The sequence below is a fragment of the Peromyscus maniculatus genome, chromosome 23 (assembly GCF_049852395.1).
Source record: "Peromyscus maniculatus bairdii isolate BWxNUB_F1_BW_parent chromosome 23, HU_Pman_BW_mat_3.1, whole genome shotgun sequence".
NCBI lineage: Eukaryota > Metazoa > Chordata > Mammalia > Rodentia > Cricetidae > Peromyscus > Peromyscus maniculatus.
Genome location: NC_134874.1, coordinates 12,751,631 through 12,777,886, shown reverse-complemented (window position 1 = coordinate 12,777,886; position 26,256 = coordinate 12,751,631). Strand labels below are relative to the sequence as shown.

The 26,256-nt window shown below is 52.8% G+C and overlaps 1 protein-coding gene across 4 annotated transcripts in view; it reads left to right on the top strand.

Moving 5' to 3' along the window:
- The window catches only part of Ptpn11 (protein tyrosine phosphatase non-receptor type 11), a 68,670-nt gene that overhangs the window by 5,774 nt on the left and 36,640 nt on the right, over positions 1-26,256 (top strand). For all 4 annotated transcript variants that reach the window (XM_006970778.4, XM_076560435.1, XM_076560434.1 and 1 more), the window contains exons 2-6: positions 12,164-12,286; positions 17,778-17,972; positions 20,919-21,111; positions 22,617-22,733; positions 25,252-25,365. In XM_006970778.4, coding sequence (XP_006970840.1) covers positions 12,164-12,286; positions 17,778-17,972; positions 20,919-21,111; positions 22,617-22,733; positions 25,252-25,365 — 742 coding nt within the window. The remainder of the gene's footprint in view (positions 1-12,163; positions 12,287-17,777; positions 17,973-20,918; positions 21,112-22,616; positions 22,734-25,251; positions 25,366-26,256) is intronic.

The following is a 26,256-nucleotide window of genomic DNA, read 5'->3' as shown; positions in this document are numbered from 1 at the left end:
ATTCACTGACAAGTTTATTTTCATTATGACCGGTCTCATGTAGCTTGGCTGGTCTAAAATATTACATGTAGCTGAATGATCCTCCTGCCTCTGCCTCCATAGTTCTGAGATTATAGGTGTGTGCTACCACACCTGGCTTATTTATTTAGAGACAAGGTCTCACTTAATCCAGGCTCTTTGGGATGTGAGACCCTCCTGCTTCAGCCTCCTGAGTGATTTCAGGCATGCTCTACTCAGGGTTCACTGAACTTGGTGGGATTACTGTATACCAGCTCCTGTGCTAGGCACTGAGTGTTCCAGGTCTGAAGAAACAGTGCTTTAAAAGTGCTGAGCTGGGGGAAGTCCCAGGGGTGTTTGGTGAGCAGGAGGGAGCATGTGCAGAGCCTGTGAGACTGGGGGTGCATGCGGGGTAGGAATTGGACTGTGAAGGAATCATTTTGTCCCCCTTTCTTGTGCTGGCGATGGAGCCTAGGGCCTCATGTGTGCTCAGCCTGTGCTCCCTCACTGAGCTGCACCCCCAGCCTTGTGGGGACTCCTAAGGTCTTAAGTGTCATGTGCACCTCAGAGCAATGAAAAAACCATAGAAGGATGTGATGGGGAGTGGCATGAGCTGATCTGTTTAAAAATATCCTTCTGGCTCCTGGGAAGGCAGGATGGCAGGAGGGGGTTCAGCGAGATCAGACAGGGTGAGGCTTTGAAGTGGGGGAGAAGCCTCTGGAAAGAGGCTTTTGGAGCCGGTTCTTTCTTTTTTTCTTTTTTAATTGCCTTGTCATCAGAGTGGAGATGCTGACCAGTGAAGACTCCAGAAGACAGATTTGTACGGACAGAGCGTCTGCTGCCCCAGAAGAGCTGTTCTTGCGACTTTTTGTAACGTCTTGCTTAGAATGCTGTCCCTAATGACTACCTTTCTCCGGGACTTAGCCTTTTCCTAGAGTATACTCCCATTTAACTGGGGAAGAGGACCATTGTCATCTGCACAGAGTGTGATTTTTTTTTCTGGGGCCAGAGGTGGGAAGGGTAGAACAGGGCCGCTGGTTTGCTGGCCGGGAGCTGGAAGGAGGCTGCAGACCTCCAGCTCTAACTCCTGCACTGCAGCTGCTCTGCTGTAGCCCCGGGGGCGGCGGCTGGCAGAGCACAGACGTCAGCACTGTCACCTTCTGTTGGTTCCTGAGCATTTGCTTTATTCCATTTCATCTATTGTTCGCCTGTGGTGCACACCTTGGATCCCAGCACTTGGGAAATAGAGGCAGGAGAATCTCTGAGTTTGAGGCCAGCCTGGTCTACAGAGCAAGCTCCAGGACAGCCAGGACCACATAGAGAGATTATGTCTCAAACACACACACACACACACACACACACACACACAACCAAATCCATTTCCCCCCCCACTTGTCACAGGTTCCTATCCCCTAAAGAGCAGAGCTTTGGGTTTTAATTAATTAATTAATGCAGTACCGAGAATTGAACCCAGGACCTCCTGCATGTTAGGCAAGTGCTCTACCACTGAAGTACATACATGCCTGCTCCCTAATCCAGGATATAGATTCTCTTTGAATTCCCTTTAAATAGTTTTGCTTTGTATACTTAAAAACTTTTTTTTTTTTTTAATTTTTGAGGCAGGGTCTCATCTAGCTCAAGCTCGCCCCAGTCTCTCTGTGTACCAAGGGTGGCCTTGAACTTCTCATCCTCTTCCCTCCACCTTGTGTGCTGGGACTATAGATGTGTGCTGTCACGCCAGGGTTTGTGTGTTTGCTGTTTTGAAGCAGTCTCTTGTACCCCAGAGTGGCCTCCAGAACTTGCTGTGTAGCAGAGCTGGCTTTGAACTTACAAGCCTGAGTCCTGGGCTTCTACCTGGCTTGAGTTTGTAACTCTTGCAGGATTATGCCCTTTATTTCTTCAAGCTCACCCGGCAGAGGGCTTCTGTGTAGTAAGTTCTAAAGTCCGTTTCAGATGATGACTTGAGGCTCTTCTTTTTCCTTTTTTTTTTTTTTTAAAGACTGGGTTTCTCTGTGTAGCCCTGGCTGTCCTGGAACTCGATCTATAGACCAGGCTGACTTCAAACTCACAGGACTCCACCTGCCTCTGCCTTCAGGGTGCTGGGATTAAAGGAGTGCACCATCACTGCCCGGCATTGAGGCTCTTTTTTTATAAGTTCTTCTGCCGGGGATGCTCGGGAGTATGTGCATCTTTCTGTGAAATGGCTGGAATCCACCTGAGACATATTATGACCACAGGTCCTTCTTGTTTTTGAGAAGGGACCCACTGTGTAGCCATGGCTGGCCTGGGACTCACTGGCTGGGTTTGAACTTGTGGCAATCCATCTACCTGTCTGCTTTCCAGGTGCTGTGATTTCAGGCATGTACCATGCCATGTTCGATCCTTAATGTAGGTGGTTACCAGAGATGGGCATGGGTGGCAAGTCTCAGAATGAGCAAGAGAATAGCACTCACTTCTTCCCTCTCTCTAGTGTCTTTGACGTTTATTTTATTATCAGTGGCACTGGGATTAAGCACAGGCTTCATTCACCTGCCCAGCATAAGCTCTTTCACTGAACCACACCCCAGCCGTCCTGAGTCTTCATGGTCACGGAGTATCAGTCACTTCATCGATAAGCTCTTTGAGTCATTCTGTGTGCCTTTCTTCTCCAGATAATACAGACACTGCTCCATGGTGGTGCAGGTATGGCTGGTTTGTGGACTGGTCCCTCCTGTGGTAAATTCTGCTAGGTAGAAGGTGGGAGGAAGAGCCATTTGGAGACTTTTGTTTGTTTCAGTACTTAATGTCCAAAGTAGCTGAGCCAGAATCTGGGGTGGCCCAGGCTTGTATTTGTAACACTTGGGTGGTGGAGGCCAGAGGATCAGGAGTTTGAACGCCTGGCCACCTGAATGCAGTCCTGGCTCCTCTTGTGAAGAACACTGACTCCCAGGGTTTGTCCTCTGACCTCTGTAGTGCACTGTGGCATGCAGCTACACTCTCTCTCTCTCTCTCTCTCTCTCTCTCTCTCTCTCTCTCTCTCTCTCTCTCTCACACACACACACACACACACACACACACACACACACACACACACACACACCATAGACACATAACCTGAAGCCAAATACTAAAGACAGACAAACAGAATCTCTGTAAGTGCATAGAGCCCTGGAAGTCAGTCCTAGAATCCACATTCCTACGAATCTCGTCATTTCTCTGCATCTTCTCAGCAGCTGGATTCACTGCTCCTCACTAGTGAGCACGCTGCCGACCACAGCACTATCTTACTGTCCGTATAGTTGAGGGAAAGGCTTGGTCATCAGAAATGCTTTTTGAAAAATTAGCTAAGAGCGGGGTTTAATGTATATTCCAGCTCAAGGGGATGGCTTATGGCATGGAAACTTCGATCTGTTTGAAACACCGTGGGGACAGCCCCGGAGCCACACAGAAGCGAAGTGTCTGGAAAGACAGTGGAACCGAAATGACACACTAACAGCTTGTGGGAAACAATCATAATTACGCCTAAGCGCTCTGTCCCTCGGGACATCCACCAGCAACAGCAGCGGGAAACTAATGCTTATTAAACCTTTCCTCTGTTGGTCCTCTGCACTAAATACTGGTTTCTGTGGTTCCCCTGGAAACAGCACTCATCTGCTCACCCGTAATAACAGGACGGGCATAATTACAAGTTGTAAATGAAATACTGCAGCTGATTTAATGGAAGGGTAAGCAAAGGGCCACCTGCCTTATCACCTGCTTCTGATACTGCTGAGGGGTAAAGGGATGTTTACTGGACCTCACCCGAGGCGCCGAAACAGTTCTCACAGAACCTCCCACACCTCCCTCTGTGTCTGTAGTGGATGCGCTAGGGAAGAGAGGAGACTGAGATAGACAGGGTGAGAACCCATGCAGCAGCTCTGAGTTCAATATAAGTAATAGACTAGTTACTAACTTTGATTTCAGGCTGCATGGGGTTGTTCACTATAATACTAGCAGTTTGGAGGCTGAGGCAGGAGGATTACCAGTTGGAGGCCAGCCTGGGTTACACAGTGAGACTTGTCTCAAAAACAAACAAAAAAGTTACTTTAATAGTGTTTTTAAAAATATACAAACCTTTAATTTTTTTTTACATTTTATAAAATCTTTTTTTTTTTTTTTTTTTTTTGGTTTTCGAGACAGGGTTTCTCTGTGTAGCTTTGCGCCTTTCCTGGGACTCACTTGGTAGCCCAGGCTGGCCTCAAACTCACAGAGATCCGCCTGCCTCTGCCTCCCAAGTGCTGGGACTAAAGGCGTGCGCCACCACCGCCCGGCTCTTATAAAATCTTTATTGGCCAATAATTCACATAGTATACAATTTGCCTGTTTGCACAGTTAGATAGACTTTAGTCCAGCATCCTCATAAGCCCATGACATCATCACCACTTTCTATTTTAGAACATCGCTGTCTTCAATTTCATACACACATATAATGTATGGTGATTACATTCCTCCTTATTTTTTTAGATGAACAAAATATTTGCAATTGTAAGCATTTTTAAGTTCACAATTTATTATGTATACAGAAGAGGGAGCCAGATCTCATTACAGATGGTTGTGAGCCACCATGTGGGTGCTGGGAATTGAACTCAGGACCTCTGGAAGAACAGTCGGTGCTCTTAACCTCTGAGCCATCTCTCCAGCCCTCTGAGCCATCTCTCCAGCCCCTTATTCTGTATCTTTAATGCTAATAAAAATACAACTTGTGTTAAGTGAAGATGCATATATTTAAAAATACATGTCCTTATTGGCTTTATTGGAGGGAATTCCAAAATGTATAAACTTTTAAAAATTGTTAAATGCACTTCATAGAAATACTGGGTGTCTTTTCATAGTTCAAGGTCAAAGGTGAAGTTTGCCTCCTGTGTCTGTACTGACCTTTGGAGAGCTGTTTTGACACTGGGTATTTTCCTGTCCCAGTGAACATGGTAAACCTTCCCAGTTTTGTCAGAGGAACCTCCAGGCCTTTGCCATGGGGTCTGTTAGGTGCTCTTCACCATGCGGTCTACTTCAGCTGCTGGTTTGTGGAAAGAATCTTGGCCCCTGTTGTTTTAAATTTGTGTTGGTTACCAATACATTGCTTTCTGAGTGCTGGGCTTGGGACAGAACTGGGTGAAGTGCTGTTAGGACGCCAGGGCAGCAGTGGTAAAGAAATAGCAGAATTCTCTCCACCAGCGCTGAGTTAGTGGAAATATTGATATTTCTTCTTTCTTTCTTTTTTCTTTTTTTTGGTTTTTCGAGACAGGGTTTCTCTGTGTAGTTTTGGAGCCTATCCTGAAACTCACTCTGTAGCCCAGGCTGGCCTCGAACTCACAGAGATCCTCCTGGCTCTGCCTCCTGAGTGCTGGGATTAAAGGCACCACCACTGCCCGGCTGAGTCCAAATTCTTAACGTTTCTACAGCAGCCTGTACAGGGGAAACTTGCTTCATCCGCTGCGTGTGTCCAGTATAAGACATGTACCAGAATCAATAGCCATTCTATGTCATCAGGTGGAGCTGCTGGCTCCATTGAGTATTGCAGTTCCATGTTCCAGCGCTGGGAAGACTGAGGCAGAAGACTTGGGCTCCAGAGCCTCCTGGGCTGCAGAGTGAGATTCTGACTCCAGAATACATTGCATGTTAGCCCTTTGTAGGAGTTTGGGGTCCACTGAGAAAGAAATAGACACATCTTGGGTCCTCTTAGGGCACTAGCCCCCACACTTATTTACCCCAGGAACTCTTGAGGAATGAGGGATAAGAGAGTTCGTTAGAAATAGAGGAGAGAGAAAACACAGGATAGATGTGGTGAGCCTGGATCCTTATTCACCAGCCCAGAACTTTATTCCAAAGGTCTATTTATAACAATGCCAAGGGGTGGAACAAAAGACCACTCCCTTGCTAGTTAGACCCTTACAAACACCTGGTACCCAGGCCCGTGGCCCAATCAACCTCCCATGCAGTCCTGCTGGGTACAGCCACGAGGAAACCTAGTGGGCTCCAGCACTCCACCTCCGTGGAATTGCCGGTCCAGCCTTGAGTGTAGCGGCAATGGAGAGCTGTGATAAAGCACCGAGCTGTGCGTCACCCAGGGGAAGGATGGGACTCATTGGGAAGGTGGGGTGGGGAATCTGACTGGGGCTGAGAGGGAAAAGCCTGCTCAGAGGCCACATAGGGACACCATAGAGGTCACCAGAGCACAAGGGGCAGTAGGACCCATTAAAATCTGTGACTTTACGTTGTTTTCCTTTAAAATGATTTCATTACATTTTTATTACTTTTTTTTTTTTTAAACATTTGCTTCCTTATTTTGCGAATGGGAGAAAGTGTGTGTGTGTGTGTGTGTGTGTGTGTGTGTGTGTGTCTGTCTGTCTGTCTGTCTGTCTGTCTGTCTGTCCCTGGGTGTGGTTAGAGGACAGCATTGGAGAGGTGGTTCTCTCCTTCACCATGTTGATTCCAGGGGTCTGACTCCGGCTGCCAGGATTGGCAGAAGTGCTTTTTACTCACTGAGCTGTCTCACTGGCTTTTTATTTATGAATTTACTCGTGTGTGTGTGTGTGTGTGTACACTTTGGGGGAGGGCACATGGGTACCATGATACACATGTGAAAGTCAGAGGACAACTTTGGGGGTCTATTTTCTCCTTCACCATGTAGGTCCTCGGGACCAAAGCCAGATGGTCAGTCATGACGGCGAGTGCCTTAAACCCACTTGCCGGCCTGTGAGTGTTTTCTCTGCTCCCAAAGCTGATGTCTGAGCTGGCCTGTGTAGTACCTCACTTCCAGTGCGTGACAGAGCTCACTCAGGTTCATCTCTTAAGTGTGGCAGGAAACTCTGAACCCACAATGGAAAAATCTTGCAAATTTAACTCCATCTAGAGGAACTTCTGTAGGAAAAAAACAACCGAGGAAGGGGAAAAAGGAGATACCTGCCACACATGTAGCTAAGGATAATTTTCTGGTTATGTCACAAGCTTCTACATATTAATAAGAGGAAACTTCAAGGAGGGGAAAAGTCCCAGCACTCAGGGGGTGAGGCAAGAGGATCAAGATTCAAGGTCATCTTCAGCTATATATAGAGTTTAAAGCTAACCTGAACTCATAAGGGGGAAAAATGGACGAGAAGCCTGCAACTCAGGAAATTGGTGGAAAGGTGTCAGAGAAATGCAAATTGAGATGAAGCCACTTTCCACTGGTCAGGGGAGCAGACAGAGCTTGATAATTCATGCAGTGTTGATAAAGGTGAGGGATGGAATGGCTGTGGAGGTGTGCCTGCCAGGGTAGTCGGCAGTATTTGTCACCATAGAAGTTAGGGGCTGGGGACACAGCTCAGTGTTTAGCATGTGTGACACATGTCCACATAAAAGAATCCCTTACAGCAGGCCTAATGGCACGTGCTGTAACCTCCGCACTTGAAAGATAGAGACAGAGGGATCCTTCCAGCACAGTGTTGCCTGGCAACAGAGCAGCCCTGTCAAGACAAAACACAACGAAAAATTAGTTATGTAGATTAAACATTTTATTGATAAATTAGTTATTGTTACTGTGGAGGGGAGCATGCTTGCCGTGGTGCACGTGGAGGTCAGAGGGTAGCTTTATGGCGCTGGTTCTCTTCCACCGTTGGGTGGGTTCCCAGGGTCAGACTTGGGGTGCTAGGCTTGAACAGCAATCAAGCCCTTTACCTGCTGAGCCATCTCACTGACTCTTTTCATTTCCAAAAATCCAAAGACGAGTGCAGCATTATCACGGGGTGCCCTCTCTCCGTCCCTCCTTTCCTTCCTTCCTTTCTGCCTTCCTTCCTTTACTTCTGAGATAAGGTCTGGCTCTGTAGCCTTGACTAGCCTGGAACTTGCTGTGTAGACAAGGCTGGATTGTACCCTGCCTTGTGAATGCTGGAATTGCACGTGAGCACTACCATGCTTGACAGTTAATTTGTTTTTTTTTGCAATAGTCCTGCTGTGTTGCCTAGGTTGGCCTCTGTCTCTCAAAGATCCACCTGCCTCAGCCTCCTGCGCACTGATAATACAGATGTGAGTAACCAAAGCAGCTGCATAAGCCTCTTACATCAGGGATATGACTGTGGTGGCACAGCAGAATGTTTTGTACTCAGGAAAAAGAATGTACTCCTACAGGAAGACCTTCAAGCCGTAGGTTAAAAGTTGGGTTCCCACTTGTGTGCACGGTGCTGAGTTTCTCACAGGTGACTTCGTTTTGAGAGAGGGTTTCTCACTGAATCTACAGCTCACATAAGAGTGGGAAAACCATCTCCACAAGGTGTTTGCTCTAGGAGTCCTCACCTCTCCAGTTACAGACACAAACCACCACACCCAACTTCTGCATGGGTGCTTGGGATCTGAACTCAGAGCTCTGTGTTGGCATGGCAGGCACTTTACTGACTGAGCCGTGTCCCCACCCTGATGTCCTTGCAAAACATCCACACACATAAAAGATACAAAGAAGTCTTAAAAAAAACAACCCCTGATGGTTGTAGGCTTAAGGGTAATTTTTCAGACACCAAGACTTTCGTTTTTAAAACAGGAGGAAAAAAGGACAGTGGGGACAGAGAATAGGCCAGTAGGTGAACCATGGGCCCAGGCTGCAGATCTGCACAGTGAAGCAGTTTCTGAGCCTGCCATGCCCTCTCAGGAGGACTCATAGTGGGCCGTGACTCCGGAGAGGGAGGCTGGGATTGCTTCACTATTCACACAGAGGAAGCACCATTTTCCCCTTTAATAACCTGGTGATTTGGGGCTGGAGAGCCTAGTGGTTAAGAGCACTTGTTGCTCTTGTAGAGGACCTGGGTTCAGTTCCCAGCACCCATGTAGCAGCTCACAACTGTCTGACTTTAGAGGATCTGATGTCCATTTTGGCCTCTGGGCACATGGCACACATTTGATGCACCAGCAAAACACTCCAACACAAAAAAATAAAAATCTAATAACTCTGATTGTTGTAGGCTTATGGGTAATTTTCAAACACTACAAGATATCCATCATCATGATTGAAACGTAATTAAGGGTCAGCGAGATGACTCAGTGAAGGCACTTGCCGTTGATCTGATGACCCGAGCTCCATCCCTAGGACCACGTGGTGAAGGAAGGCGAGAACCCACCTCACATGAGTGCCCTGGCATGAGCACACCCATACAGAAAACGAGATTGTACTAGAAACTGGTTACTAAAGAGCTAAAGTGAAAGTTGACAGTGATGGGCAGAGGTAGGCATCGTGCCATGCCTGGAACCCCAGCGCTGGGCTGAGACAGGAGGACCAAGGGTTGGAGGCCAGCCTGTCTCTAGAGGAGTGAAAAACAAAAAGTAGTCGAAGCTTTGAGGCTCAGCAAGCTGTGTCCCCACCCAGTGGCTGATTTGGACAGAATTTACAGCCGAAGCTCTGCTCAGAAAAGTCAGATTGGCACGGAAGGGGGTGGGGAAGCAGCAAGGGCTAAATCTGCAGACACAGGCAGAGGTGGTCGGTTCCTGAGCACAGGCTGGGCTGTCTCGGAGGAGCGCGACCAAAAGCACCAGTGCCCCAGAGATTGGGGCAGGTGCGTGGTTCCTTTTGGTGCCTTGACTCACTCATCCTCGACACCTGTGAAGGGCAGGCGCTCTGTCACTCACGTCACACAGATGAGGGGAGTGGAGGCACAGGGGCTGACCTTGAACTTCTGATCTTCCTGCTCCCACCACTGTCTGCCACAGGGCGTCCAGGCACTGTTCTAGACAGTTCTGTGCTGTATCATTCTCTCAGGGCTCTGTGCCATAGGGGCAGTTACTCTTCCTGCTTCATAGATGGCTTGAGAGGGGTAACTAGCAAGGGCCACTCAGCTGGGATTTGAACCAAGACAGTCTGGCACCAGGTTCTGGGTTTTTCCCTTGAAACCCTGCAGTCAAACGCTTTTTCACCCACTGGAGGATGCCTTTAACACCAAGACCATAAATCCAGTACTCTGACGGATTCTGTCTCTGGCCTGTATTATGAGATAGGTAAGTTTTTTCTTTTCTTTCAGACAAGATCTTTTTGTTTCTCCTCCTCCTCCTCCTCCTCCTTTTTTTTTTTTTTTTTTCTCCCAAAACAGGGTTTCTCTGTGTAGCCCTGGCTGTCCTGGAACTCGCTCTGTAGACCAGGCTGGTCTTCAACTCACCTGTCTCTGCCTCCTGAGCGCTGGGATAAAAGGCGTGCACCGCCACCCACTGCCCGGCTTCAGACAGGATCATACTGTGTAGCCCGGCTTGGTCCAGAACTCACTCTGCTTCTACCTCCAGAGTACTAAGCCTGACTAAAGGTGTGTGCCACCACACCCAGCTGCTTTTTGTTTGTGTGTTTGTTTTAAATAGAAGGTGCTCATGCCTCTCAGCTTTAGACTACCACACCAAGTGGACACAGAGGTTTGGTAGACAAGAGTGAAAGAGACTTAATGTAGTCATTAGCGGGTGTGGGTAAGGCAAGAGTACCATTATGCCCTTTGAAAACCTGAGAGCTGGAAACCCACCATTAACTGCTTTTTGACTCCTTTGGGGCCCTGAGCACCTAGATGGGAACCATAGTTCAGAGAAGCTGCAGCCAAAACTTTTTTCTTTCTTTGTTTTGTTTTCCAACCAAGGGTTTCTGTGTAGCCCTAGTCATCCTGGAACTCAGAAATCCACCTGCCTCTGCCTCTTGAATACTGGGATTAAAGGCTTGGGCTGCCACCACCTGGCTTTTTTTTTTTTTTTTTTTTGGGAGAGACAGGATCTCATATAGCCTAGGCTGTAGCTGAGGATGGCCTCTACCTCTCAAGTACTGAGATTAGGGTGTGTACCCCGCCCCTCCCCTGGTTTTTTGCGGTATGACTAACGCAGGACTGAAGTGGAACCCCGGGTCCTATGCATGCTAGGCAAGCACTCTGCCACTGGGATACAGCCCCAGGCCTTGGTTCCTAACATTTCATATTGACTCTAAAGACACAGGGTCGTTTAGCCTGAGCATTGATTCAGTTAACATGAGTCTTGGTGATTTAAGTCCATGAGAGAGATCTTAAATATTTTATTTATTTAAGTATTTGTGTGTGTGTGTGTGTGTGTGTGTGTCTGTGTGTGTGTGTGTGTGTGTGTGTGTGTGCGCGCGCGCACACACTCTGGGATGAGTATGGGTGTCCTTGGAGGGCAGAAGAGGGAATCAGATCCTCTTGAGCTAAGTTACAGATTGTTGTTAGCCACCATGTAGGTGCTGGGGGGAACTAAACTCAGGTTTCTTTGCAAGAGCAATGAGCACTCCTAACTGCTGAACCATCTCTCCAGCCACATGAGGGAGAATTTGCTGGAAACTAGGGGGAATCTTTTGAAGTGAATGGCATCCACAGTGGTCACTTTTGCGTTCTAAAGGACACTGTATTTGAAGCTCCTAGTGTGGTATCTGGAGACACAGTTTGCTCCCTCTAACAGGTGAGACTGCCAGATGAGTAAGATAGTGTCTGCTCTGGGCGTGGTAGGCACCTGTAGTCTTATTCTAGAAGCTGCAAGTGGGAGAGTCCGAGTTCTAGGCTAGCCTTGGGTACATAGTGACTCCTGTTTCAAAAAAAAGAAAAAAAGAAAAAAAATTTTGTTAAATTTCTCTACTGTGATGCTTTATGAGATTTTTTTTTATATTGAACAAGTATTCTGTGGGGGAGGCAACTTACATTTATTTCTGGAAACACCTTGTTCTGTTCATGTATCTGTGTATTTGTCTACATAGGTATCAGGATGTTGAGTTTACATGGGTGTCCCCCTTTGCAGTCTGACACCTTGTGAGTGTTCTGGTGCACCCCCCACCCCCCACCCCCCAGCAGTGAGAACTTGGCTCTTGTGAGCCTCAGTACCTGCCCTTATTCATGAAGTAGTTTGTGTTTGCCTGGTTTTGTTGCATGCAGACAATTTCCTGACCTGTGGATGATCTTTTGGGGCAGACAGACCCACCAGTGAACTGTGTGAACAGCCCGGCTCCACTGGCCATGCCCCTCTCCCACCTCCAGGGCCTGCAGGATGGCAGGATGCTGATGTCCCGCCCAGGAAATGGCACTAAGGAGAGGGGAAGGGCTAGCTGGAGGCTGGCTGTCAGCCCTTGCTCACAGGCCTCCACCACACGGTGTGAGGGCTCAGCTGTGGTGGTGTGGGTGCTACTGAGGCCTCTGCTTCTCATTGCCACTTTTCCTCCTTCCAGATGGTTTCACCCCAACATCACTGGTGTGGAGGCGGAGAACCTCCTGCTGACCAGAGGAGTCGATGGCAGTTTTTTGGCAAGGCCCAGTAAGAGTAACCCTGGAGACTTCACTCTGTCCGTTAGGTAAGTTGGAAGGTAAAGAGAGACAGATACTCAGGTGTTTCCAGAGGAAGGGCGAGGCAGCATTTGGCCGCCTCACGCCTTCCCTCAGAGCTGGAGGGCCCATCTGCTGCACTGTGGAGCCCTCAGGGCACTGGCCTGCTTCTACGCTTTTTTTTTTTTTTAAGATTTTACTTTATGTGTATGAATGTTCTGCTTGCATGTGTGTCTGTGCGCCCTGTGTGTTTGGTGCCCACAGCGGCTAGAGAAGGGCATCAGGTCTCCTGGGACTGGAGTAATAGACAGTTGTGAGCCACCATGTGGGTGCTGGAAACTGAACCCGGGTCCTTAGGAAGAGCAGCCAGGGCTCCTAACCAATGAGCCATCTCTCCAGCTCCCCCTCCTGCCCCAGCTCCCCCTCCTGCCCCAGCTCCCCCTCCTGCCCCAGCTCCCCCTCCTGCCCCAGCTCCTCCTCCTCCTGCCCCAGCTCCTCCTCCTCCTGCCCCAGCTCCCCCTCCTGCCCCAGCCCCCTCCTCCTGCCCCAGCCCCCTCCTCCTGCCCCAGCTCCCCCTCCTCCTGCCCCAGCTCCCCCTCCTCCTGCCCCAGCTCCCCCTCCTCCTGCCCCAGCCCCCTCCTCCTGCCCCAGCTCCCCCTCCTGCCCCAGCCCCCTCCTCCTGCCCCAGCCCCCTCCTCCTGCCCCAGCTCCCCCTCCTCCTGCCCCAGCTCCTCCTCCTCCTGCCCCAGCTACCCCTCCTCCTGCCCCAGCTCCCCCTCCTCCTGCCCCAGCCCCCTCCTCCTGCCCCAGCTCCCCCTCCTGCCCCAGCTCCCCCTCCTCCTGCCCCAGCTCCCCCTCCTCCTGCCCCAGCCCCCTCCTCCTGCCCCAGCCCCCTCCTCCTGCCCCAGCCCCCTCCTCCTGCCCCAGCTCCTCCTCCTCCTGCCCCAGCCCCCTCCTCCTGCCCCAGCTCCTCCTCCTCCTGCCCCAGCCCCCTCCTCCTGCCCCAGCTCCCCCTCCTCCTGCCCCAGCCCCCTCCTCCTGCCCCAGCTCCCCCTCCTGCCCCAGCTCCCCCTCCTCCTGCCCCAGCTCCTCCCCCTCCTGCCCCAGCCCCCTCCTCCTGCCCCAGCCCCCTCCTCCTGCCCCAGCCCCCTCCTCCTGCCCCAGCTCCTCCTCCTCCTACCCCAGCCCCCTCCTCCTGCCCCAGCTCCCCCTCCTGCCCCAGCCCCCTCCTCCTGCCCCAGCCCCCTCCTCCTGCCCCAGCTCCCCCTCCTCCTGCCCCAGCCCCCTCCTCCTACCCCAGCTCCTCCTCCTGCCCCAGCTCCCCCTCCTCCTGCCCCAGCCCCCTCCTCCTACCCCAGCTCCTCCTCCTGCCCCAGCTCCCCCTCCTCCTGCCCCAGCTCCCCCTCCTCCTGCCCCAGCCCCCTCCTCCTGCCCCAGCCCCCTCCTCCTGCCCCAGCCCCCTCCTCCTGCCCCAGCTCCCCCTCCTCCTGCCCCAGCTCCCCCTCCTGCCCCAGCTCCCCCTCCTGCCCCAGCCCCCTCCTCCTGCCCCAGCCCCCTCCTCCTGCCCCAGCTCCCCCTCCTCCTGCCCCAGCTCCTCCTCCTCCTGCCCCAGCTCCTCCTCCTCCTGCCCCAGCCCCCTCCTCCTACCCCAGCCCCCTCCTCCTGCCCCAGCTCCCCCTCCTCCTGCCCCAGCTCCTCTTCCTCCTGCCCCAGCTCCCCCTCCTGCCCCAGCTCCTCCTCCTCCTGCCCCAGCTCCTCCTCCTCCTGCCCCAGCTTCTCTTCCTCCTGCCCCAGCCCCCTCCTCCTGCCCCAGCTCCCCCTCCTCCTGCCCCAGCTCCTCCTCCTCCTGCCCCAGCTCCTCCTCCTCCTGCCCCAGCTCCCCCTCCTGCCCCAGCTCCTCCTCCTCCTGCCCCAGCTCCTCCTCCTCCTGCCCCAGCTCCTCCTCCTCCTGCCCCAGCTCCTCCTCCTCCTGCCCCAGCTCCTCCTCCTCCTGCCCCAGCCCCCTCCTCCTACCCCAGCCCCCTCCTCCTGCCCCAGCCCCCTCCTCCTGCCCCAGCTCCCCTTCCTCCTGCCCCAGCTCCCCCTCCTCCTGCCCCAGCTCCCCCTCCTCCTGCCCCAGCCCCCTCCTCCTGCCCCAGCCCCCTCCTCCTGCCCCAGCTCCCCTTCCTCCTGCCCCAGCTCCTCCTCCTCCTGCCCCAGCTCCTCCTCCTCCTGCCCCAGCCCCCTCCTCCTGCCCCAGCTCCTCCTCCTCCTGCCCCAGCTCCTCCTCCTCCTGCCCCAGCTCCTCCTCCTCCTGCCCCAGCCCCCTCCTCCTGCCCCAGCTCCCCTTCCTCCTGCCCCAGGTCCCCCTCCTCCTGCCCCAGCTCCCCCTCCTCCTGCCCCAGCTCCCCCTCCTCCTGCCCCAGCCCCCTCCTCCTGCCCCAGCCCCCTCCTCCTGCCCCAGCCCCCTCCTCCTGCCCCAGCTCCCCTTCCTCCTGCCCCAGCTCCTCCTCCTCCTGCCCCAGCTCCTCCTCCTCCTGCCCCAGCCCCCTCCTCCTGCCCCAGCTCCTCCTCCTCCTGCCCCAGCTCCTCCTCCTCCTGCCCCAGCCCCTTCCTCCTGCCCCAGCTCCTCCTCCTCCTGCCCCAGCCCCTTCCTCCTGCCCCAGCTCCTCCTCCTCCTGCCCCAGCTCCCCCTCCTGCCCCAGCTCCTCCTCCTCCTGCCCCAGCTCCTCCTCCTCCTGCCCCAGCTCCTCCTCCTCCTGCCCCAGCTCCTCCTCCTCCTGCCCCAGCCCCCTCCTCCTACCCCAGCCCCCTCCTCCTGCCCCAGCCCCCTCCTCCTGCCCCAGCTCCCCTTCCTCCTGCCCCAGCTCCCCCTCCTCCTGCCCCAGCCCCCTCCTCCTGCCCCAGCTCCCCCTCCTCCTGCCCCAGCTCCCCCTCCTCCTGCCCCAGCTCCCCCTCCTCCTGCCCCAGCTCCCCCTCCTCCTGCCCCAGCCCCCTCCTCCTGCCCCAGCCCCCTCCTCCTGCCCCAGCTCCCCCTCCTCCTGCCCCAGCCCCCTCCTCCTGCCCCAGCTCCCCCTCCTCCTGCCCCAGCCCCCTCCTCCTGCCCCAGCCCCCTCCTCCTGCCCCAGCTCCCCTTCCTCCTGCCCCAGCTCCTCCTCCTCCTGCCCCAGCTCCTCCTCCTCCTGCCCCAGCCCCCTCCTCCTGCCCCAGCTCCCCTTCCTCCTGCCCCAGCTCCTCCTCCTCCTGCCCCAGCCCCCTCCTCCTGCCCCAGCTCCCCTTCCTCCTGCCCCAGCTCCTCCTCCTCCTGCCCCAGCCCCCTCCTCCTGCCCCAGCTCCCCTTCCTCCTGCCCCAGCTCCTCCTCCTGCCCCAGCCCCCTCCTCCTGCCCCAGCTCCCCTTCCTCCTGCCCCAGCTCCTCCTCCTCCTGCCCCAGCCCCCTCCTCCTGCCCCAGCTCCCCTTCCTCCTGCCCCAGCTCCTCCTCCTCCTGCCCCAGCCCCCTCCTCCTGCCCCAGCTCCCCTTCCTCCTGCCCCAGCTCCTCCTCCTGCCCCAGCTCCCCCTCCTGCCCCAGCCCCCTCCTCCTCCTGCCCCAGCCCCCTCCTCCTCCTGCCCCAGCCCCCTCCTCCTGCCCCAGCTCCCCCTCCTCCTGCCCCAGCTCCCCCTCCTCCTGCCCCAGCTCCCCCTCCTCCTGCCCCAGCCCCCTCCTCCTGCCCCAGCCCCCTCCTCCTGCCCCAGCCCCCTCCTCCTGCCCCAGCCCCCTCCTCCTGCCCCAGCTCCCCTTCCTCCTGCCCCAGCTCCTCCTCCTCCTGCCCCAGCTCCTCCTCCTCCTGCCCCAGCCCCCTCCTCCTGCCCCAGCTCCTCCTCCTCCTGCCCCAGCTCCTCCTCCTCCTGCCCCAGCCCCTTCCTCCTGCCCCAGCTCCTCCTCCTCCTGCCCCAGCCCCTTCCTCCTGCCCCAGCTCCTCCTCCTCCTGCCCCAGCTCCCCCTCCTGCCCCAGCTCCTCCTCCTCCTGCCCCAGCTCCTCCTCCTCCTGCCCCAGCTCCTCCTCCTCCTGCCCCAGCTCCTCCTCCTCCTGCCCCAGCCCCCTCCTTCTACCCCAGCCCCCTCCTCCTGCCCCAGCCCCCTCCTCCTGCCCCAGCTCCCCTTCCTCCTGCCCCAGCTCCTCCTCCTCCTGCCCCAGCTCCTCCTCCTCCTGCCCCAGCCCCCTCCTCCTGCCCCAGCTCCCCTTCCTCCTGCCCCAGCTCCTCCTCCTCCTGCCCCAGCCCCCTCCTCCTGCCCCAGCTCCCCTTCCTCCTGCCCCAGCTCCTCCTCCTGCCCCAGCTCCCCCTCCTGCCCCAGCCCCCTCCTCCTCCTGCCCCAGCTCCTCCTCCTGCCCCAGCCCCCTCCTCCTCCTACCCCAGCTCCTCCTCCTGCCCCAGCCCCCTCCTCCTGCCCCAGCCCCCTCCTCCTGCCCCAGCTCCCCCTCCTCCTGCCCCAGCTCCCCCTCCTCCTGCCCCAGCCCCCTCCTCCTGCCCCTCTTCCCTCCTCCTGCCCCAGCTCCCTCCTCCCACCATAGTTCTTGTGCCTCTCAAGGACCAGGCTTAGGCTGCCAGACTTTTCCTGCTGAGCCAGCACACCACTCACAAATTTTTAATTTAATTTAATTTTTTTTAGCATTTACATTTTTTATGTGCTAATTAAAAAACATGTTTTTTTACATTTATTTGGTGTGTGTGCGTGTGTACAAGTGTCATGGCATGACTGTATAGGTCGGAGGACAGCTTTGGGGGTTGCTTTTCTCCTTCTCCCATGTGTGTCCTGGGGATTGAACAGGTTTGTCAGGTCAGCTTTGCTGGCAAGCCCCCTTTGCCCACTAAACCATCTCATTGGGCCCTGTTTATTTTTCTTGTTGTTGGGTCTTTTCATTTTGTTTTGTGTTTTTGAGACATGATCTCATGTATTGAAGGCTGACCTTAAACTTCTGATCCCCCTGCTTCAGCCTCCCAAGTGCTGGATTATAGGTGTGCATCACCATACTTTTTAGGCAATATTTATATATTTACAAGCAAGCCTGTACATTTTCTTATTTATTTTAAACATGGTCTTGCTCTGTAGCCCAGTGTCTTTCTGCCTCAGCCTTCCAAGTGCCTGACTGTTGGTGTATCTTGGTGATAAGTATTTTGAGTTTCTATCTTTTACTTGTTCGTTTTTGAAAGTCTTTTGCTATCTATTCGTTATTATTGCCTTGGACAAAAACGATTAGGAGTGGATTTGCTGGTAGTGGGTGTTTGATTTTAGCAACTGTGTTAAGGACAGTAATAGTTGTCACTCAACCTATACCATAAAAGTAGGCCAGCAGTTCAAAATTGAAGCTACCCAGGTCACAGGCAGACACAGTGCTGTGGGTTGGCACAGTTGGTGGGGTGATTTGATCTCCAGTTTCAGGGATGGGGTACATCTTCTCATTGGGTTTGTTCCAGGGTTTGGGTGAAATCTTCTCCTAATGTGAGGTCTCTTTTTCCAAGTATTGCTCTTTGACACCCCTCCCCCCAATGGACTATTTTAGAAGAAATGGAGCCGTCACCCACATCAAGATTCAGAACACTGGGGACTACTATGACCTCTATGGTGGGGAGAAGTTTGCCACCTTGGCTGAACTGGTCCAGTATTACATGGAGCATCACGGACAGCTGAAAGAGAAGAACGGAGATGTTATTGAGCTCAAGTACCCACTGAACTGCGCAGACCCGACCTCTGAAAGGTCAGTGACACCTTAATGAGCGCTAATCTGCACTCTAGGGCTACATGCTATGTGCCCGTCTTGTGGGGCACATAGGATCTGTGTGACTCCAAAGCTGGTTGTCTGTCCCTCATGCTGTCATCTTTTTCAATTAATGAGTTAATTAATTAATGTGCATTGGTGTTTTGCTATGAGTGTCAGGTCCCCTGGAACTGGAGTTACAGACAGCTGTGAGCCACCATGTGGTTGCTGGGAATTGAACCCGGGTCCTCTGGAAGAGCAGCCAGTGCTCTTAACTGCTGAGCCATCTCTCCAGCTCCCCGTGCTGTCATTTTTAAAATGTTACATTTTGTTTTGTTTGTGGCAGGGTTTAGTGTAGTTCAGGGTGGCCTGGGACTCCTTGTGTAGCAAGATGACTGAATTCCTGATCTTCTTGCTTCTAGCTCCTGAGGGCTAGGGTTACAGAGGTGCTTCACTGTGTCTGACTGATGTGGTCCTGGGGGTTGAGCACAGGCTGGGTCGTGCTAGCGAGGCTCTCTACACACTGAGCCCCGCCCCAGCCTGGGGGTGTGTTAAAGTAGGAATGATGGCGTCAGAGTATTTGCAGAACGCCCTTCCCTCACAGCAGCTGTGGCCAGCGTTCCTTCCATGGACTCCATGGACTCCACGGGGCTCTCACGTCTCCCCGAGTAGATTTAGTACTTTAGGCTTTAATTGTGAGATTTATCCACAGCTCATGAGCCAAAGCTCATGGAAGATGCTGGAACAGCAGCAGTGTTCCGTAGTGGCTCAGACCAGTTGTTCAGCAGCACTACCAACAGAGGTCAGGCTAAGCCCATGGCTCTTCACCTTCTAGTTCCAAATGTGTGAGCATGACTGTCTGTGGAGAACTGCCACGTGGAAGAGCCCTTCCCATGGGTTTGGAGTTGAGAGCTAGTGCTTGTTTGGTTGGCCCTGGCCTTGGCTTCTGCAGTCCCTTTCTGACTGCAGGTTCTGGGTCTGTATATCGTTTCTTTCCGTGATGCCCGTATTATGTGCTGGTCATTTGTTTCTCCAAGGGCTGCTGTAGCCTCCAGCTGTCTCACCTGCTGTAGTTCTGCATGGACCTTTTCAGTGGTGTGTAGATGGAAGATCGCTGACCAAGTCTTTGGGGAGGAAGGAGTGTTACCTGCTAGCAAATGTTGGCTTTCTTCCCTAAAGCGGTGACGTTCCTGTGACTCGGTTCCGATGCTTCTGTGGTGACCCCTGTGGTTCTGAGTTGTTTCAGAACCTGCCATTTCATGACCCTGGACAGCCTGCATCCAGACTCCAGCACAACAGTTAAAGTATAGCCTTTTGGGTTCCATGTAGACATCGCTCTCTGCTTGTGGGAGCTCACACTGTTAGGGAAACCCCTGTCCCTGCTCCAAGATGTACATACCATTAAAGCTTGACTGATAACCCAGTGTAGTTTGAAGAACTGGACAGCAGATTGAGAGACACATAAGTATAGGTTAGAAGTACAGAAAAATCTGGTGCTTTGAATTAATTTATAACAAAGATCCCTTTTTATCTAATGTCAAAATGAGCACAGGTTCATGATCATCTTGTCTCTTTCATAATTTATTTGTTGCTTGAGTCCAGGTCTCATGCAGGATGGGCTGGCCTCCTGATGGCTGTGTAACTGAGGGTGACCCTGTGCTCCTCATCTTTCGCCTCCACTCCCTAGTGTACAGTGTCTCAGTCAGGGTTTCTGTTATTGTGATAAAACGCCATGACCAAATCAACTTGGGGAGGAAAGGGCTTACTCCATCTTACAGCTTATAGTCCATCATCCAGGGAAGTCAGGGCAGGAACTGGAGGCAGGAACCTGGAGGCAGGAGCTGATGTAAAGGCCATGAGGGAATGCTGTTTACTGGCTTGCCCTCTTGGTTTGCTCAGCCTGCTCTTAGATCACCCAGGACTACCAGCTAAAGGATGGCATGGCCAAGAGTGGGCAGTGCCCCCCTCCACCAATCATCAGTTAAGGAGATGCACCGTAGGTTTGCTTGCCTATAGACCAGTCTGGTGGGGATATTTCCTCAACTGAGGCTCGCTCTTCCCAAATGATTCTCGCTTGTATGAAGTTGACATAAACTAGTAAGCACACATGAATTACAGGCATGTGCCACCGTGCCCAGGCTTGTAACTTTTTCTTATCTTTTCACTAAATGCCTGTAACTCAACAGTTGGTTCTTTTAGGGTTAGGCACTTAAAAAAAAAAGTCAAATGTATTTTTAAAAGATGGGAGATTTATGCCGGGCGGTGGTGGCGAACGCCTTTAATCCCAGCACTTGGGAGGCAGAGGCAGGCGGATCTCTGTGAGTTTGAGGCTAGCCTGGGCTACCAAGTGAGCTCCAGGAAAGGCACAAAGCTACACAGAGAAACCCTGTCTCGAAAAACCAAAAAAAAAAAAAAAAAAAAAAAAAAGATGGGAGATTTAAAAGGAAATAGGAAGCATTGAAGATATTGTTTCCTTTCTTCCTTCTTCCTTTTTTTTTTTTTTTTTTTTTCTTCTGAGACAGGGTTTCTCTGTATAGCCCTGGTTGTCCCAGAACTCACTCTATTCTGTATATCAGGATGGCTTCAAACTCAAAGATCTATCTGCCTCTGCCTGCCCCCTGAGTGCTGGGATTAAAGGTGTGTACCACCATCATGTGGCGGATATTGTTTTCAAATGATCCTGGGCTCCTTGTTAAAATTTAGTGGAGGCCAGTGTGGTGGCATTGCCTGTAATCTCAGCACTGATACTTTTATTGTCTCAGTAAAGAAAAATGACACATCTTTGTCATTTTCCTGTCTGTCGGGATGCAGTCTGTAGTGGGACAGTCCGTCCCCTGGAGAAAGCTGTCTGTCTGGAAGCTGTGTTGAGGAGAGCTGACTCTGTGGTACATGGACATCACTGCACAGCCCAGCTGAGCCCGGCTCCTTTGCTTTTCCCACACATAGGTGGTTCCATGGTCACTTGTCTGGAAAGGAAGCAGAGAAGCTGCTGACGGAGAAGGGGAAGCATGGCAGCTTTCTTGTCCGAGAGAGCCAGAGCCACCCCGGGGACTTCGTTCTGTCCGTCCGAACCGGTGACGACAAAGGGGAGAGCAATGACGGCAAGTCCAAAGTGACCCACGTCATGATCCGCTGTCAGGTAGAGCGCCCGGGACTGTGGGGCTGGTGCAGTGTCATTTGGGGACCAGACACCCACACATCAGGATTCGCTTAGCTCAGTTTCCTTGCTCATGGCTGTCTCTCCTGGGTCTGTCTCATTGTTTTGAAGCACTGTTACTTTTATTCTTTTTTTTGTTGTTGTTGTTGTGTTTTTCTGTTGGATTTTTTTGTTTTTGTTTTTCGAGACAGGATTTCTTTGTGTAGCGCTGGCTGTCCTGAAACTTACTCTGTAGACCAGGCTGGCCTCGAACTCACAGAGATCCGCCTGCCTCTGCCCCCCAGGTGCTGGGATTAAAGGCGTGCACCACCACCACCGAGCTGTTTTTTGTTTTTCTGAGGCGGCATCTCTCTGTGTACCCTGGCTGTCCGGAAACTTGCTCTGTAGGCTAGCCAGGCCTGGAACCTACAGAGATCCGCCTGCCCTGGCCATGCTGCCACCATGCCCAGTTTTCCATTCTGGTTTTTCTTTGGGTCCATCTCTGACAGATGCTTCAGTGCACACGGCCTCTGCTCTGTGGGATTGACTGTCCTAAGGAGTGTCACAGGCGGGCGACACCGCACTGGGCCCTCCTTGTCTGTGGATCCACCCCCTGGGGCCAGCAGTCTTCAGCATCCTGTCCGTCTAGACATGGGAAGACTTTCTAGTCCCATCTAGCTTCACAGCTGTACATGACCTTACGTGAGCACTGATGCCGCCCTAGGCACCGGGAGGAGTCTGGAGGTGATGGGAAGCATGTGGCAGCCCGTGTGGAGTTTCTGTTTGATTCTGATGTAATTAAGTGTTAGGCCACCTCTTGTCTCTGGTGCTGGGATGGAACCTGGCACCTGTTCCACCCCTGAGGCCGCCCCCCCCCCCCCCCCCCCGCCAGCTGCTCTTGCTCTCTTTCCTTCACAGCACTGAGGACAGTGGGCTATCCGTTTCCGGAGTCGGTCTCTGGCTTCCGTTGAATACAGTGTAGTTTTTTACCCATCACCTCGTAACCCTTCACATGTCCTCCTGGCAGATCTGCAGTGTGTGTACCCTGTCCACCGCTGTCACCTGCTGTGGATGGATTGGGGTTCCTGAGCCTGTTCACCACACAGGGAGGGTCTGTGTGTCACCAGTACCTTCTCCTGCACCCAAGTCCTTCATAGCCACCATCTGATCTCTTGTCACTGTGTGTTGGACTTGTTTTTGGAGGCTACACATAAGTGAGGTGACACACGCTCCTTCGTGTGTCCAAAGTGGCTTCTTTGATTTGCTAGGCGGGGCCTCCTGTCTCAGTTGTCACCAGGGACAGGTTTTCTTCTCAAGGCCCAGTCTGGCTCCACTGTGGTGACACAGACGTGATGCACAAGTGTGTCTTGTTCTCATCGTGCCCTCCAGACAGCCAGTGGCTTGGTTACACAGGTTAAGTGTCACTGAGAACGCAGTGGCCGCAGGAGGGTGGGAAGGCAGTGGGCTAGCCTGAGGTAATAATGAGCACCATCTGTCTGGTCTGGAAGGAACTGAAGTACGACGTTGGCGGAGGAGAGCGCTTTGACTCTTTGACAGACCTGGTGGAGCATTACAAGAAGAACCCCATGGTGGAGACGCTGGGCACGGTCCTGCAGCTCAAGCAGGTCAGGAAACTGGAGCTGCCTCTGCTCAGGGTTGGGAGAAGGCTGGCATGGAGTCTGCCCTGTATGTGTACCAGTCAGTGTCCCGTCACTGTGACAACATACAGAAGCACTGGCGGATAGGGGAAAGGGTTCAAAGGAGGAGCCCCCAGTCACCTGGCCCTGCTGCCTTGGCCTGTGGTGGCACATTTACCATGGTGGGAACACTTGGGGGTGTTTACCACATGGCTGAGAAACAGAGACAGGAAGGGCCCTGATCTGCATCAGTGACCTGCCCTAGGGTAGGTAGACCCTACCTTCTTAAGGTTCTGCTACCTCCCGGTAGCACCTAGGGTTGGGACCAAGCCTTCAACACGTGGTCCCTTGGGTTTCACTCAAGATCATATCGTAATGTGGGAGTAGACAGAGTATTGGCATACAGTCTCTAGTCTCTTCACTGACAGGACACCTCATTTAGTGTTTGGAAACAAATTCTAGATGCTGCGTCATTTCCACATCTGTGAAGGACCTCAGAGTGTTTGGGGTTGGGGTTAAACCCAGGGCACACCACGCTTGAACTCTGGGATATATGTGGGAGTCTGTCGGAGTCCAGCTCTGACCTGTCAAAGGCCTTTTGCAGGGAGGAGAGAGGAATGAGGAAGTCTTAGATAGACATATAGACAGACACAGGATAGCTTCTGGAGGGCCCTGGGTCAAGGCCCAGTCGCCTCAAAGTTTATTCCAAAGGATTTTTTTATACACTACCAAGGGGAGAGGCAAGAGACCTCCCCCTTTCAAGATCAAAGCACAATGTACAGCCAAGTGTAGACCCTTCAAAACACCTGGTAACCACACCCATGGCCAAATCATCCCCTTATGTAGCCCTGCTGGGTAAAGTAAGCTCAGATCCTCTGACCTTGAGTAAGGTGTCATTAGGGAGCCTCTGTGGGTCTCCACAGATGTATGGCCTGCCTCCTTACAGAGGATTTTGTTCTTTTCTTCAGTGCTGGGGAGTCCAGCACTCAGGGACTTGTGCATACTATAGGCAAGTCCTCAGCACTGAAGTCCATCCCAGCACCCACATGTGTAGACTGCTTTGTCCTTTGTTCTTGATAAATAGTCTTGCTATGTAGCCCTGCTAGGCTCGTGACCCTCCTGCCTCCATGTTGGGCTGACACATACGTACTATCATGCCCTTTAAAAAAGAGGACCCAGGTTCAATTCCCAGCACCCACATGGCAGCTCACAGCTGTCTCTAACTCCAGTTCCAGTGGTTCCGACTCTCACACAGACATGCAGACCAAACACCAGTGCACATAAAAAAGAAATGTTCACTGCAAATTACCATTAGTTCCCTTGGGGGACTCACACTTTCTCAGCTTGGAGTTTTTGCTGTTTCCCCTTTTAAAAAACTTTTTATTGATTCTTTGTGAATTTCACATCATGCACCCCAATCCCCCTATTTCCCCATCACTCCATGTTCACCCTCTCTCCTTGCAGCCTTCCCCCAAAAGAAAACAAACAAAAACAAGTCTCTCCGTGGAAGCTGCTATGTCTCACAGTCTGCCCTTTTGTCCAGACAGCTTCACTTGCAAATGTCGGTTGCAGTGAGTCACTGGTCTGGTTGGAGGCTCTGGCTTCTGCTGCACTGTCAACACTGGGCCCTCACCGGGAATCCTCTCGGATGTCCTGTTGTTGCCCTGTGTCACAGAGGTCCTTTAGTTCTGCAGGACCAGCCCCTTCTCGAACTTCATGGATAGGGCAGATATTGGGATGGACCAACTCAAAGCCCTGAGTGTGGGTCTGGGTAGTAGCAGAGGTGGTCAGCCCTCCTGCATCCTGGCCACCAGGGCCGGCTCTCCCGATTTGCTCAGGTGAGGGGTGGGGCCAGTTCTCCAGCCTGTGGCAGCTGGCAAGGGGCAGGACAGGCTCTCCCGAGCTCAGCTGTTTCACTTTTATGACAGTGGTCTCATCTGGAAATTGCGCTGTGGTTTAACTGTCTAGAAATCTAGGTTTGCATTTGTACCAGCTGAGTTCTAACATGTTGGTTGAGAGTGAAGAGGCATTTCCTGGTGGAACAGGAGAGAAAGTGAAAGTACATTTCCAAGTGTTTGAGTTTGGGGCTCAGGGGGGCTCAGGGGGCTCAGGGAGAGTGCTGGTGCTTTGGGGTTTTATCCCTGCAGCCCACCTAAACAAGGAAGGGGAAAACCATCTCCTCAATGCTGTCCCTGATCTCCACACGTCACCATCGTGTACACACACACACACACATCACACACACACATGCACACATGCACAAAGGCACCAGAACACAGTCACATATCACACACAAATGTATGAGCACACCACACAAACATGAACACACCCACATGCATGAATGCACACACATACACACAGATGCACACATGCATGCATAGGCACTCATACACATGCACCTATTTGGGGTGATGTGCATCCTGCCTTTGCTCTTGTGAAGTCTTTTTCTTTCTGGGTTAACACTGTTCAACACGTTTTCTTCCTTTCCCACCATGCTGAACACCAGCCCCTCAACACGACTCGGATTAATGCTGCTGAAATCGAAAGCCGGGTTCGAGAGCTAAGCAAGCTAGCTGAGACCACAGATAAAGTCAAACAGGGCTTTTGGGAAGAATTTGAGGTAAGTCACTGACAGATTGTCTTTTGTATGCTATCAAATGCTGTTTTAACAGGTGAGAAGAAGCCTTATGCGGGGGTCTGGCTCCTTTGTTGTGGCATGGAGCAGGTCACTCAGGGTACTTCTTTGAAGCAGAAAGGCATTGTGTTCCTGGAAGGGTTGGCAGCTTGTCTCAGATGGATGAGGTAGCAGCTCTATTTGTTGGTTCAGACCACTGGCAGAACCCCAGAAAAACAAAAGAATCAAATTCCTCTGGCATCCAAGGGGCTTCAGACAAATGAAGCTTCATTGTTTTGAATGAGGCCAGGAGAAGGGCCTGGGGTTGTTTACACTAATTATAGGGAAGCTGATGTCTGTCTGTCCTGAGCCCTGCTTAGGTGTGAGCCTGTCTTGGCTGTCTTGGAATTCCCTGTGTACACCAGCTGGCCTCAAACTCACAGAGATCCACCTGCCTCTGCCTCCTGAGTGTTGGTATTAAAGGCATGCACCACTATGCCCACCCTAAAGAATCTTTTTAATTTGTTCATTCTTGCAGATACCCACCCTCCTGCATTTCCCCTCCCACTTTCTGTTTTACAGGAGTGGTTAGTCCGTGGTTTGGTAGGACTTGAGGATTCACAGCTGTCTGTGCCAGCATGTGCCAGCCAGCTCTCGGAGAGACGTGCTAGCCCCATTCCATAGAGGAGCGTGCTCAAGTAGCTTGCCCACCTTCTTTAGCACAGATGCTGATCATCCCAGCCCTGGGGATGGGTCTATTCTAGAACATTCCTGGTGCTTGCTCTGCAGTGATGGACAGGGACTAGAACTTGGGTGTGGTCTCATATCAGGCACTGGGATGGGCTCTTTGAACACCAATGTGGGGGCGCGACAGACAGGGTTTCCACCATCAGAAGT